Here is a 16,359-nt window from a genome sequence, read left to right on the forward strand (position 1 = left end):
TTATATGACTCAATTTATATCACTGTATTATCATTTTAAGAGACCTTTTTTGTGTTGAAATCAATTTATACATTTATACAACATTTATAGGGTTGTTTTTTCCCAATTCGATTATATTATTTTCATACCATTTCCCTCATACCATTTCCTGCTAAGACGTTATGTACATATTACAAAAATTAAAAGGATCATGAATACAATTCCATTATTATTAGACCAACTGGAACATACTTGTGTCAGTGTAGTAGTAGTGCAGTGATTATTTTATTAAATGCATGGAGCGAACAGAACAGTTTGGGTTAGATAATCAGCCTGTCCATGCTTGGAAAATGAGGAACGGGCTGTTAGGATGGTTTTGATCCTAATTGTGGGGGGGGGTGGTAACATTTTTCAAAATAGCAAGTTTAATCTGAATACAGTAGATACTGGGACAGGAAATTGTTAAGCTTCTGCATTCGTGATTGAAGTCACTGAACAGGAAGTTTCCCTGTTTGTGTCCTCTGATTGGATTAACCTTTAAACTGTTGATGGCCACTGTTATCCAATGTAAACAGCCCGACCAGATGTCCTTTAAGAGATAGCAGCTGTGTCCTTTGTTTTTTCCTCACGTTTAGTTCTGTGTCATCTTTCAAATCAGTGCTTGCATGCAGCATGACAGCTCTGCTTGTTTCCTTGTTCTTTTGCATGGCACTGAGCTTTTGCAACCCCTTGTAAGTGTGTCTGGAAACTGATCATATAATCTCTCTATCTGAATACAAAAAAGGTCACCGTGCTTAACACCTTTTTCTAAAGGTCAATTAGAAAATTTAAAAAAATTGAATTCTGAAAAGCGTTGATTCAGCAAACAATCGTATTTATCACTTATCTGTCACTGGGCACAGCAGTTTCAGTTTGGAGGCTTATTTACAGTAACTGTCTTGAATATGTTTATTAATAAGCAGTCTATTATAATTTGATTCAAAAGCGGGTTGAGATCCAATCCCGATCTTGTGTTATTTTCAGCCTGTTTTATGGGTCAGGACACACAAACCAGGACAAATGTGTTTAAACTGAAGCCTGACCTCAATGAAGAGGGAATGAAGTAAGAGTACGGTGTGAGCAAAGAATGAGTGACTGACAGTCCATCGGCCCACATGAATATCAGCAAGAATACAAATTACTGTATTTATGATTCATATTTTAGAACTGTTTTAATTCATTCAAACTACATGCACATTACTTCCTTGTACATTTGCATAGCCTGATACTCTGATCTCTAGTTCATTATTAAGTCGAGGAATACTAATTGTCCTCGCAAGTACTTCTGTTAGAGAATATAACTAACGGTAATGGTAACGGTTAATGGTAATGGTCCACATTCATTACTTTGTTTGTTTTTGGCAAATATTGGGTTTAATCAGTTGAAGTTTAAAGACAAATTCTCTGACAAACACACTGGTGTGAAACTAAAATTAAGCCTCCTTCAATAACAAAGGATAATTTCATGTTCTATGTAAAATACCAATTAGGCAAAATGTCAGAAATTGAATATTGTTGAAGTTTGTTAGAGCAAGTAAGCTTGTTATATTTAGTCCTCAATTTGATAGTTCACAAAAGTACTTTTACGATTGTGTCACAAATTTGAAGATAATGATTTTCATGATAATAATAATCTGATTTAAAAATCTGCATTTGTTTAGACCTCAGTGAGGAGAGAATGGAAATTAAAGTAAGAATAGGGTCTGCGCATAATAAATCACTCCTCTATTGGCATGTATTGACTTTTACCATTGTGTAACTGTGAGCCACATTCAGTAGATCCATGCATCCCTGCGCATCCGCGAACGAGCGAATCCCCAAGCAGTTAGAGGGATGCAGTTGCTTCATGAGAAAGTTGCAGCACACGTCAATCACTTGGGAGAGCTGCAGGAGACAGGCCGCGGCCAGGAGGCTCTCGATGGTCTCTTCCTTCAGCTCCAGGACACCTAGATATTCAAGCCGAAAGAGAAATATTGGTGTGGCTTTTACAAAATACGTATTAAGACACACAGTTAGCTTTCACAATGACAGAGTTCACTGACCAAGCGAGAAGTGCGAATTTCATTTTAAAAATGCCATTTAAAACGCGCTGAGCAATGTTTTATCTGGAGGCCATATCTACTGTTTCACAAGAAAATATCTTTCTAAATGAGATTTTCTGTTTCCTGAGAAGACATGAGTTTAGTTGGATGCATACTCCTCGAGAACAGACATTCTACATGCATATGAGGTCCAAGGCACAACCATTTTTTAAAGACAAAAGACTTCACAAATATTTACTTGAGAAAAATATTATTTCTAAAGATCTAGGTTGGGAATGATGACTATCAATGAACTATATGAACAGAATATTCAGTCAAGTTCTTCAAATCAGATTTGGTATCTGGACAGGAGATACGGAGAGCATTTAAGACATTCTTAAAGGTCTGTACCACAACGTGCATAGTAGCACAAACGCATCATCAAGTCATGTTGTTTTTCAAAGCTGGATGTGGGGAGATTGAATGAAGTGCACAACTGACCATTAAGCCAATTTGTATTCTCCAAATGAGAGGATGAAAGGAAAGGAAAGGAAAAATGCTACTGGGATAAAGATTGTGGAAATTAATTTGTAGCTGTACACACTCTGAAAATTAATTAGTTGTGTGCGAGTTAGAGAAGGCCCAATAAAATTAGTACCAGATTTTTTTATTATATCGCTTTGTTTATACGAGCACGATTTACTGCGCACAGTCTGTGTATTTCATGCGTGTGTTTTAATACGGTCATAGTTAAATCAGGACTTCCTCTGCACTAGTTAAAAGAGGTGACACTTATTTTAGCTACTTATGCCAATTAGACTTATGCTTTCAAATATAAAATGTTACTTCCCCTTATTGCTCAGGTTTAATTGTTTCCAGGGGTGGATGAATGTTTTATTTGGTATTTTTTCATGAGCACTCACCAGTGTACGCGTAATGAACCAAAGACTTCAGAGCATCTGGATCCACGCCCTCCATTTTAATCTCCTCCTGTTTGGCTTCACGTACGTCATTGGTGAACATCGCAGCAAAGTAATCGGACACTGCGCTCAGCACCAGCCTGCGAAACACGTTTTTTGGGAAGAAAGTTTGTTAGTTTTTTTCTGGGGACATGTTTTCAGTGCAGTCGCCAGCTGTCTTCTGTTAAAATCAATATATACTACAAATAATAATACTAAAATTAATAATAAAATACAGCATTCTTCTGCACTAAATCAATAGAGGGAGTTATGTTTGCTGTCTTGAGAATTCCCACAGATTAATGAAGCGCAGGACAGCATTCGGTTTTGTTTAGATGTTCCATGGTTTTATTATTGCTAGGGTCTGTTTCATGATTGTTTTTACTTCACAGTATCAGAGACCGTAAGGACGATGCAAAACCAGTTTTTAAAAAACAAATTACAATTTGAATAAAATGACACTGTACTGTACTGTGGTAAACACTTCATAACACAAATGTTGAAGAGCTTCAGTCATTTCAAGGTTTTTAGTGGAAGGGAAAGCAGGTGCCCCTACCAGATAGACTTTCATCATCAATATGAATTGTGATTTTCAGTGTGACTTAGAAACTGATGAGCCTGCATCTGTGAATATGAGGCCTTAAAGTGTGCTTTCAGATGTTTCTTGGCTGGAACCATGTATAATTTGGCTCAGAAAGTAAGGCAGTACTATAAGGCAAAGCCTATAATAGAGTTTGAAGCCACTTTAAAATGCAAAGTATTTAAACATGAGTCGCTACCAACATTTTTTCAAAGGATTAAGAAGCAAGAGAAGAAGAGGCCTTGTACTATTAATAATAATAATAATAATAATAATAATAATAATAATAATAATATTTATTATTATACCCTGAGGTATATCTGTGGTTCTGCATGGAAGTTTCCTCACAGGATGGTGACCAAATTCTTGAAAAAGCTTTCCTGTAAACAACATCCTGTCCTAGCTAGATCAAAATATACTCATTTCAGAGGTGTTTATTTATTTATGTAGCGTCTAAAAAAAAAAACAATAATTTTAGCTACAGAAGAAAGGTTAGTTTATCTCCTTCGGGTAAAAATGTTTGATTCTACGCTATTACATCCAACAAGTATTCATCGCTGACCTGTTGTTTTCAGACAGTAAGTGTCAGGAAAGCGGTCTATCAGTTCTGAACAGACTGGTTTAGCTAGATAAATAATAAGATATTTACAGCAGGGTAAATCTTTCCTGAAGAAAGGTTTAAAATAATACTTGTTCTTTCCCCCCAACAATAAAGGATTATAATAAGTACAAGATAGCAGGCATACACAGGAAAATGACTGTACACTTTAATTTATGAAGACAACTGTTTTGTATATGTTACAAAAGTGACTTGCTTTGATCTTTCCGCACACGGTCTCAAAGGCAACGGGCTGTCTGTTGTTTGCTCGCGCTGGCTATTTAAAACTTGGAAACCGAGGGATGAAAGATAAACGTTCGAAGAGGAAGAGAAAAGGTCAGAAGTTTCTTTTGAGTGGGTAAGCCTATCCTCAAGAGGGACGGGAGCTGGAAAGCTGAGGAATTAGTGCAATTAATTCCTCGTCTCTTTGCTCATTTCTCCAGGGGGCCGAACCGAACTGCATTTCTTGTCTCTGAACCTTCTCTTTTAGGCGCACTTCTTGTTTTAGCCTCCACTGCGCTGTCAGGCCTCCACTGTCAATGAACTATATTATGCATGCTGAATTGGAGTTATTTTTACTGTTTGTACTTGAAATAGACCAGCCAAGACTTGTCATTTCAACTCCCTTCTCTTTATGACCATTTTTGTTTCCCCAACTCATCCTTCATTGGTCAATTAGGGAATAAAATACAGGTAGGCCTATAGGCAGTTCGTACAACGCAAGTCAACCTTTTAGGAGTAGGCTTCTGATGCCTCCTCTTGAAAATGTCTCCAGTTCAATACACTTGAGGCTGCTAGCCTGAGTCCCAGCTTTGCCACTAATTCAAAGGGACAGAGAGGTCCCGGGGGGGGGTGGTCTAATTAATTGAATGCTGTCAACGGCGAGTGTTCAGGAATCTCCTGGGCTCTCCTGAAGATGTCCCAGCACTGCCCGAGTCTCTGCTCAGTATGCAGTGAGTACTGTGCTCACCTTCTGATTGACACACAAGAGCTGCAGTTAGAAAATAGAAGGTGCATCACATCCAAAGAAACTTCCAGATCCATATCCATTCTATGATACTATTATTAGAGATGGTACTCCATTCGTATTATTAAGTGGGATGGAGGGTGGAGTTGTTTCTGAACTTCTGACCTTTAGAAAATGTAGTCACAAGAAGCCTGAGAGATCTGGGCTTGCACAAAGCCAAAAGTTCCTGTGACAGAATAAACTAGAAGGGTCTCTGTGGTATGTCTGATGGAGAATCCAGCGCATTGTTTAGTAATGGCGCTCTGTACCTGTGGGCTGGGATTTTGTGGTTCCCTGCAATCAGCAGCACATCGCACAACTGCTTGTGTTGGAGGTAGTTCTCCATCTTGCGGAAGGTCTGCTCAGCATGATTCATAGCCTGGAAAAACTCATCAGAGCCGTTGGAGTTCATTCTGGAGTAGCTGGTTAGCGCTAACCTGTGGAGAACGAAAATACATTGTTTAGGCAACCTTAGAATAAGTAATTTTTTGGTATTAATTTCACTATTCATTTGTTCATTTGAGATGTGTTTTTTTTTCTCCCCTTCTTTTATTCAAGAACAGGTTGTAGATGTAATAGGCCTGCAATCACACTTCCATTCAGTTGAAGTGTATTTACTCAGATGCTTTTCTTTTCTACCTTTCCAATGATATCATTGATACATTTATAAATAAATGACTCAAGTGTAAGGCACACATTTCCTTAGTGTTTTGTGGTTTAGATTCAATCACAAATTCAACCACATGAAGTTTATTAAGGTTTCCAATACATAATTATAAACCATACCTCATCATCAGTATTCTTTCAGGATTCTGGAGTAAGGTTCACAGAAATCAATTCAGAACGGAAATGCCCAATTGATGGATTTGCCAATAAAAAATAAATAAAACCGTTTCAGAGCATCTCATAAAGGTTTTGGGAGGAATGTGCCTTTTAAGATGACTCCGTCGTCTGTTCTACAAAAAGAAGAATATACATTTGTCCAGTAATTCCAGCAAGTGAAAATGATCCGTGTATACCAGAGTACAAAAGTTGTGATATGTATCTGTAGATATCACAGTTTCCATTTGTCTTTGTTCACTTTTTTTATTTCAAGACCAGCGTTTATTTTGTGGTTTATGCAGGATAATTCAAAGAAGTCCGTTGTAGAATGTAGCACCCTGTAGAACATCAAATGTAATTAACAACTTGGAACTAAATGCGGTACTTTCCTTTTCATTCCTTTGATTTATCCTATTTGTTTATTGTTCCCCACAGTACGGAATTCAGTTTAACTGTGGCTTCGTGAAGAGAGAGGACAAAACAAAACTACTGAATTCCATTCCTGCTGTATACAATCGCTGCAATTTTCTCTCTGGTTAAGATGCACTTATTTTTGATGGACATGCGTTTTCCATTGGGATCTGGCTCTTTCAACGCCTACAATCTTTGCAGAAGTGTTAATACTGAGCTTCTCTCCCCACAGATTAGTAGATTACATGGTGTTGCACAGAATCTAAATAATCCTTCAGACTGATGGCAAATAATGCAGAGTCTTTTCTTTTCGTGTCCTTCATGGAGCAAATCTGTTTTGGAGCTTTTCAATTATTTGTCAAATCATGTAAACCGTCTACAGCATAAGACAAAGTTGTGAAAGTTGTTGAGAGGAATAATAATTAGGCAATTATCATACAAAACCAATAGTTAAAACAAAGTATTATGAGTATTGGTAGTAGTGGTGTTTGCTAGATGTAATTAATAAAATACCAGATGCAAGAGGAAAGTATTTGTATTAATTAATATATTTTGGATAAGAGATAATTACTGCACAAGGGCTCTTATTAATGGTTGCTATTTTGTTATTATTATTATTAATAATAATTAAAATAATATTTTCTCTGCATTTTTTGAATATTGGAACTAAACAATCTGAACACAATTCGAACATTCTATAAATCCATTGTAAGAAACAATTTAGCAATACAATATGGCATTATTGATCTCTAAATATTTTTAACTAATTCTATTCAATTTATTCATTTTCTATTAGCACGTGGGTCCACGTTTTGTTTTAATGTGTCCCCTTGTTTAACTATGAAACAATAGAAGTGATATCTCTGCTGTAAATGATGTGTCCTAAATCCTGCAATGGAAGAACAGCACTCCCTGACTGTCAGCCCATAATTAATTCAGTGCATTTACATTTTTCTGTCACTTTTAATTTTATTTCTGCAGTATAAAAATGGTCTCAGTGTTGTCTAAGAAATTGCTATCTCGCAGTCTTTTTTAGTTTAAAAATTATGGACAGGGAATAAATTACCATAGTAGCCAGTACAGTTCTGTACTTGGAAACACGGCCCTCAAAGCAGATTTAAAAGGGGGCCATGTTAATTATCAGCCCTGGGCATAAAGTTGTAATCATTGTGTAAACACAACCTGTATATTTGAGAGCCAGAACTGAAAATCAATAACTACTGCAAGAGTGCTACCACAGACAGGACAGAAAGCACATAAAATACATTAGTCTTTTCCATAGCCTCCCTGGAGCGTCTGCATGAAGAACAATGCAATACTCAGAGGAAACAAAGGTCCAGGGAAGCACAATTAACCAACAGAAAGCTGAAAATTGCTTGTTGTTAATTTATGAGGTAAAAGAAGCCCAAAGTTGCCAAATAATGAACATGTATATCTTGTTTCTGGTACCTTATAAATGGTTATTGGGCACATTAGCTATGCAAAGCACAACTAGTATAGCAGAAGCTGTTCTTGTGGTGCATGAACACTGTGTCAGCTTCAGACTTTCATGCGCGTGAAGAAGTCATATTTTGTGGGGTAGGTTATGTGTGGCCACCCACACCAGAAGATGATCGATGCTTTCCTTTCAGCGATGCAAAACTGTGACCTCTGCCATGCTCTCCGCACCCACTCGAAATCCAACCTCAGCACAAGCTGAAGTCAACTGGCTCTACAGCAATGTGGACTTTACATTTCAGAAACACTGCATTAGAGATGACACTGCAGGTTGTGTACTGTCCGTTCCCCATCTCTGAGCTGTGTCGGAGGGGCACCGCGCATGCCTTCATCAGAGAAGCAACATTATTATATTACTATTTACTGTGTATTCTGAATTGTTTCATGTATTTTATTTGTGTACGCACGTGAAGTCTTAAAGACTAGAAAATTGTACAGCATGTGGCTCTTGTAACTTAATTTACAAAGTCGCTGGTGTGATTGATTTTGCCTTTTGATCGTATGAGTACGTTGTTTTTTATATGAACACATGATGTGATTTTTCTGACTTAAAACAGACTTTCCTGGAAGAGCCGTCAAATTATTACGCCCAACGAGAAAATTTGCATGCAAATGTTTGCCAGTGTATTAATGCTCTGGGGTTGTTTGCTACGTGTTGCCATAGAGGCTGCTCAGTTATAATCATTACCTGATTTGATCAAAGATTTATGCACTCTCTCCTCAGACACAAGGTGGATGGTGAAAATTAAAATGTCATGCTTATGTGAATATCAATCTTTATATTTCATTTTGCTGTAATTAAAATAGCTTGTCATGCCTTTCAAAGCAAAAGGAAGAGAAGAAGAGCTGCAGCTAAAGCACGGAGGTTGAGGGTTAGGCTTTTAAGATATATGTAAGTGCACACAAGTCGTATTCCTGCACATTGTTTTCACAGAAGACTGACGTGCACCATTAAGACTGCTTGAATGTGCGGCATGTGTCTTGTAAATCGTCTACAGCATACAAATAGTCCGTGGCTGATACAAAAGTGCAACCAAGTGTTAAATAACAGAATTCGGTTATAAACTAAAGAGATGCAATCTATTCAAGAAACAGACTTGTCATGTAAAAGGACAACATAATTAAAGCACCTGGAAGATTACTGGGTTGATTACTAGGACCTGCTGATTACTGGGTTTGATTTATTATGAAGAAACAACGTTGCCTATTGAATTTCAAAGGGGGGAGGTATGAGGAATACAATATGGGCTAGGTACACACACCAAGATTAACACCAGACCTGGACTAGGTAGTGTATTCCCAGACCAGAGCTAATCAGGGCTTGCTGAAACCAGTTCTATGTTAGGTTCTAGTGCTTCTAGTGAGCAATATGGTTCTTTTAAAACATGTAGCAATTTGTTATACTTTTACATATTTTCTACATAACTCCATTGAGTTTTTTGCTTGTGTAAAGTGCACCAATCATTAATTAAATGAAAACTAAAAAAAAAAAAAATTAAACAAACAACTATTGGACTTTGAAACTCAGAAAAGTCTTTGGTGTTCATACCACTTAATTAGGTACTAACTGCTTCTCTTTACTCGGACCATTACACAGTTAATGGCAGCTCAAAGTCTGCTGAAGGCTTTTATGAGAACACATTAAAAATAATTATCAAGGCCCTGAAATACTTGTCGAAGGCTAATGAACTGCCTGAATTGGGCTGTTAATAATAAAACAAAAACTGAATCAATAACTCCTGAACGTCCAAATATTGTAGCTTTGTATACCTTTTGGAGACACTGTTTTAATGAGTATGCATAATTAGTATAAATACCTTTGTTGTGTCAGTTAAAAGCAGAATAATCCAAGGATTTACTGTAAGCCAATGTCTGATAAGGGTTTTTCTCCCTGAGGTTTGCTGAATTTCAAAGCTTTGATTGATTTATATACTTCATGCAGGCTTTTGTATCATCCTGAAAAGTTAATTGTCTCCTTGACACAGATTTAATAGCTATGTGAATGCAGTTTGATCTTTAATAGCATTAGCAGAGGTTATCAGCACTTTTTTGTGTTAGTATAGATCAGTGTAAGCAACTAGAATTCAATTAGGTCTTTGGCACTACAGATTTGCTCTTGAGTGCTGCATATGGAGCGCCCCTCTATAAATAATGCAAATGAGTTCATGGTCAATGCTCACTTATATGGTGAGATGGGTTGTTTTGTTGTAAAACACAAAACAGATAACACTATCAGGGTATCTTTAATTTAATTTGTATTTATTGCAAATTGTAATCCCAAAGTTATGTTTTAGGCAGAAACAGCATTGTCATAGAAATAAAATAATACATTCCTGGATATTATATAAAATATGATTAATAATGTAAAGCATTTAATTACCTACGAGAAAATAAAACCTCACATTGTTTATTTACCTTAAATGTGTCATAGATATAGATTGAAATTAAGTAGTTCCATATGTTCTTAAACGCACTCATTTTAACTTAACCCATAGGTTACATCATTACACAGATATAATCCCAAACCGTTTTTAACCAGTGGCATAACAGTGTGTTTCACTTCTATTGAACAGAAAAATGGGTAACTACATCTCAGATTCATGTCCAAAGTTGAGGTGAATAAAACTATTGATAAAGGGATAAAGTTGAATATCATACTGTGAGACAACAGAGATGTAAGCTTGTTTATATTTACTGTCATCTTTTTCTTTTCTTGTGTATGCTCCTGAAAAATAATATCTAATTTCATAATGCTGAATATAAATTTGCTATAACTTACTATAACTTTGCTGACTACGACCTGCACTGAATCAAAGCATTGATCCACTCACTAAATCACCATTTCAATACTTTTGTTTATTTCACTACTATTACATGCAAATCTACAGAGCTTAAGAAGGGACATGAGAGAAATACATATCATGGGAACGATTATCTCATGCGCACTATTTAGTTATTCAAGGGAATGATTTAATATTTCTATGAATGCGTGCTATGCTGACATATAAAGAACGTAGATCTCGCATATTCCAAAGAGCCAATTAAATTGTGCGCACGAGATACTAAATCATTCCCATGAGATACAAAATTGTTCCCGTGAGAAACTCAATCAATCCCACAAAATATTAGTTTTTTCTCTTATGTCCCTTCACGGGACCCGTATAAGTCTACCATCAAGCATTGTATTTTGTATTATTGTTATTGGAAATTGATGGGTTGGTTGAGATTTTGATTTGGTCCAGGCCAAAAGCTGAATTCACAATATAAGTATAAATAAATAAAAAAAAACAATACATCTCTGGAAAAAATTAAGAGACCACTCCAAGTTCAGAAATCAATGTTAATCTTAATTTTTTCCAGAGCTGTTTGTTGAGTTTTTATTCTAACTGTCACCTGTTATTACCATAAACTATGTCTCCTATTATTGCCGAGGTCCATCAAATATTTTTTAAATGACGAGCAACGGATATGGCTCTTGCACATGATTTTTATGGTTTTGAGTGTTCTGAGTACCAGGGAAAGGAGTCAACATATCCCACAGAAGAGGAAAAAAGAAAAGAAAAATGCTCCAGGGGTGCAGCAATATCATGATTGAAATTCTTTGCATGGAGTAAGTAGGTTGTAAACAGTAATGGTAAGAGATAAATCAGAGTGTATCAGTTGTAATGTTATGTAACAACAGCACTTTCTACTCCAGCTTTTAAAATAGAAATCATTCAGTGAAACAAGCCAAGCACTGCTCATCAACTAAAACGCTTTGCTCTCAGATTAAAAACTTATATTATCTGGGAAATTATGTTAGTCGTCTGAGGCTAACTGAGGATTCAATTCCCTTTGCTAGGTCAAGTTCTATTTATAACCCCTGAGTGTTTAAAAAAATCTAAATAAATACATCACTGCTTAGCTAAATATTTCGTAGGATTTAGATAGAATTTAAAAAAACTCGGCAAGAGAGGAATAATGACTGGCATTCTCTCATGTCCCCAGATATTTAACAATGAGAAAGCTTGTAATTATTCATGTGAAGCACGGGCCTGGGTTATTTGCTAATCTCTGCTGGAAAGTCCCCATGGAAAAGAAGTCAAGGAATTAGGTTGTCGCTTGTGATTGGATTTATTTTATGAGTATTACCCAAAAATCAAGGGCAGCAGCAGACTATTGCAGCAAGTGGATTCCTTGCATGAGGCAGATAAACTGACTTTTGAGCTTTATCTGAAGTAACTGCTCATGCAGCTGTCGCCACACTTCAAAAGGCAAGGGCATTCTGGGATACGTTGTGTGTAGATCATCGTGGAAAATCGGCGTATTGTTCTTTTAATAATGCAAAGCTGAGCTGCATCCACTGTTGTGTGGGGATAGTTTGGAGACTTACAGAAGCTAATAAACAGATACAACAAACATACTGTTAAACTTTGGTACCATTACTAATACAATATTTATTAACAATATTTGACTTTTGTGCACTTTTGGGGAATCCCAGTCAGAATGTGTGTCTGCTCAATCATGAATGTATACAACTGTAACACTCTGGGTTTGGTATTAAACCTGAACAATTGTTGGAAACTAATGACATAACTGTGGAAAGCTTTATAAGTTTGCTGCATAAGTTTTCCAGCTATTGTTTTTTTCAGTGATTTCCATTATTGTTGGTTTCCTCATCAGTTTCAAGGGGAAAACAATGCTATTCATGTTTATTACCACCACTCCCTCTTCTGTCTTGTGAACTAATCTAGGCCCCAAGCCCATTTCAGACCCCCCAAGGGTCCGATTAGCTTGCCAGTTCAGGTTGTCAGCTCCAGTGATGCTGTTTGAATTACTATTCGAATCCATTTGATTAGGGCATAAATGTAACGGAGGTGTTAGGTGCACTGTGTCTTTGAAGTACAGCCACACACACTGCATTCAGGAATTCAATCTGTAGTGCTCTCACAGCAGCTGATATTGAATAAAACACAGCCCATGCATTGTCTTGCCACCAGGACTCGAGAGTTGTTATGTCGTTTTCATTTTATCAATATTTTGTTGAAATAACACAGTAGAACATTTAAAATTGGTCTTTGTTTGCTTGATACAGAAACCCTAAGAGTTTAAAATGTACTTCTATAGTTTGTTAACAGACACTCTAAAGAAAGGCCTGCATTTTTATAAAAAGGTATATCTCCTATATTAGTTATGCAAAATATTAATTAATGATATATATTTTTTAAAGCCATTGCTTTTACCTTCCTTCAAAAACCAAAAGTGAGGCCTATTGCACTTCAAACATGCATACATGTGTCTTTTCTTCTGATAAGAACAAAGGACAGGAAACCATAAATATTTTAAGTCCTCATGGTTTATGAGGAAGATTATTTTGTTACTTTACAATTCCATTTGGCAGGCTGACCTTGATAACATCTATCAGGGTAAGCGGGTCAATATGGGCCTGGCGTTTCTTTGAACATAGCCATCCTCATTTTAAAACTTGAGGTGGCGAGAGACTGATGAGATCTCCCTAGTTCAGGGGGTCCACTGCTTCCTTTGGGAGTAAATGTAGTAAATGTCACTGTTTTATGTACTATGAATCATAAAATATATTCCTGCAGGCTTATATCTGTCAGTTGCAGCTGGCTAAATTGCAGAGGGTTTTATTCGACTGACTGCAGGCCAGTCCTCAAGGGCCAGCTGTGAAATTTTAATTTAAGGTCCAGATTATCAGAAAAGCCTTCATCAAAATTTAAAGAAATGTATTTCTTGCGTAACTAAATAACAGAACAGAACCTCATTCATTTTTTAAGAGAAGGGCTTTATTCAACGATGAAATACCAAAACATTTGGATTTTAACCTTTAAAATCTCTTTTTGAGTACTGTGGAATCAAATTGGTTAGGTATCTTTATTTTTTGTTTTGACAAGCACTTTAATTGGGAGTCTTTTCTCGAGTTACCTTCACCCAGAACATTGTAAACTACAGAGATCAGAAAAGGCCATTTCCATAATATGTCATTTCTATATGTTTTTATACTCAAGTGTGTTTTGTTTCTCGTTGTAAATTGTACAGTATTAACACGTACAATTGTATCTGCAACATATGGTTAGTAACTGGAAAGATTTATATAATTTACTAAGTACGTGCCTTATCTCCTGCATATGAGACATTTATTCTGCTAAACGTGTGTTTGCTTTAATCATTTTATGACTCAGAACATATTATGACATTACCATTGTCATAGAATGAAAAAAAACATCACATTAAAGTTGGATATTATTATACGAAAAAGAAAATTAAAAGCAAACAAATGGAAAGCAACCTCTCTCTTTCTGGGGACCTCCATAACTTTTCAACTCTTTTCAACTTTTTCAAGTTGCTTTGTGTCTGTGGCTTTTTTCGTTTCTGAAAAATGTAAAAATCTTTAATTATATGTTTTATTGTATTGAAATTCCAGCTGTTTCAGTGAGCTGTTGTCATTTCATTTGAGTCATATTTTTCTTTCTGTGCGCTAGAACATATGGCACAGTTGTCCAGTACATCCACGCAGTAAATCAATTTTAAATTGCTTTGTTTAAAAGTCAGATCATTTAATCATTCCTTGGGGGTGTCATTACTAAAAGAATCACAAATAACAAAAGCATTAGTGAATAATTAGCTACCGTTAGTCATTTGCATGTTTTGTAAGTTAATTCGTTTGACTTCAGGGTTTATCCATTTAGAAGCACTACACTATACAAGCTGCCCACCAATTAAGCATAAAGCACATACCTTTTTGGGAAATGTAGCATTTATATATTTCAAAAGTCCTCATGCATGTGCTTTATCCAATCTGTTGAGCACAACAGTGGGAATGGCATGACTGAAAAGCATGTTGGTTTTAAACACAAAAGCACTGACATTGTCCATTGGAATCCTATTTTACCAGGAATGCTGCTTGATTATTTTGTTAAAACCATTCTAAAGCATACTTTTACAGAGGTATGCTTCACTATAGTTTTAAGGATATCATTTTTATATTATATTATTAGGACTATACACAATACATAATGAGAAGTGTTATTTGGGCACATTCAAATTATGTATCTCTATTTTCAGTGCTGGGTTATCCTACATTGTTTATTTGTTGCAGTATATGCCCAAGTTCATATTCTTCATTTCTGCCCTGTGCCGGTGAGACAATCAGATAGATTTAGACCCACAAACAGTAACCTATTTACCCACCTACATTTTTTACAAGAAGCAATCATGTTTTTGACCTATTGAGCTGTAACTTTAGGCCCTTTTCCACCACCTACCAATACAGCCTAGAATATTTTTTTCCTGGGAAGATAATGCTTCCAGACAATGCACTAGACAAATGTTCAGTCCTATTCCATTTTATTCACTTAAGGATTCTGCTAATTGTATACCCATGGTAGAGGATCCTACCTCCTTGAACTCTATTGTCTGTTAGATTTCCTGAATTGTCAAAAGCTAGCAATTCAACTATTCATTAACAGTGCAAAGCACTCTGTTCCATGTTACTGTACGCATGCATGGAACTGGGTTTTAAATTGCCATGTTGTTTTTCTTTCATTCCAAAGAAAACGAACAAACGAATGGAGACAATTTCAAGAGAGATCCCCGAAAAATAATTTTGCTCCTGTCACTATCAATCTGTCAATCACGTTTTTATTCCTCATCCCAATCTTCCGTGAGCTCACAGAACCCAGTCGAATAATTTAATTCATTTACGGTGGCTTTAACTATCTCTATACCAAAAAAGCGTCTTCTCTTTCCCACAGAAGCAATCTGATAAATGTCCATGAAGTTAACCAGATTCATGTTTCTTACATGGAAGAACATGGCAGCCTTATTCATTGTAAAAGGATGCATCGATATGCAGTGAAATGTCATTCATGCAGAGACTGACATGGTTTTTAGCTACTAAGTTAAGATATTGTGTGTAGTGGAAGTAGTGGAAGAATAATCAGTGAATTAAATATCATGGTCATTATAGTCATATATTTTTATGGTGTGGGGGGGGTTAATTAGCTATAATCATTTCACATAATTACATTTCAGTTTTGCATATAGGTACATATTGTGCAGAGAAAGGACTTAAGAGGGGCCTATGAGTGTATCTGTAATGTCTGTAAGTCATTATTGAGGCTATACTTGACATTCAAATTGAATACCGCTCTTTCATTTGAAATGCATGTCTCTTGATCACAAGACAATCTGCAACCGTTCTAGAATCCGCTGCTTTAAATATAGAACATTAACAGTTGGATGATGGATTGACTTAACTGTAATGACTTTACCCATGAATAGTTTTAATTAGTCCTGACATTTTTAATATTCAGGGAACACACACACTGTGGAGTCTATTGCCTAGTTACAGAGCTCTTTAAATAATTTACACCTACACATCCTGCAGCTCTCCTGCTCGGTAAACAGCTCCGGATTCTTCTCCAGACATTAAGCCTGCATTCATA

The 16,359-nt window shown here is 36.2% G+C and overlaps 1 protein-coding gene across 2 annotated transcripts in view; it reads right to left on the bottom strand.

Moving 5' to 3' along the window:
- Positions 1–16,359, bottom strand: part of klhl4 (kelch-like family member 4) — a 117,830-nt gene that overhangs the window by 18,171 nt on the left and 83,300 nt on the right. For both annotated transcript variants that reach the window (XM_066714787.1, XM_066714786.1), the window contains exons 2-4: positions 5,452–5,619; positions 2,963–3,099; positions 1,768–1,964 (exon numbers count right to left, since the gene is read on the bottom strand). In XM_066714787.1, the coding sequence (XP_066570884.1) occupies positions 1,768–1,964; positions 2,963–3,099; positions 5,452–5,594 (477 nt within the window). In that variant the 5' untranslated portion in view covers positions 5,595–5,619. The remainder of the gene's footprint in view (positions 1–1,767; positions 1,965–2,962; positions 3,100–5,451; positions 5,620–16,359) is intronic.

This window comes from Amia ocellicauda, chromosome 10 (assembly GCF_036373705.1).
Source record: "Amia ocellicauda isolate fAmiCal2 chromosome 10, fAmiCal2.hap1, whole genome shotgun sequence".
Classification (NCBI taxonomy): Eukaryota; Metazoa; Chordata; class Actinopteri; order Amiiformes; family Amiidae; genus Amia; species Amia ocellicauda.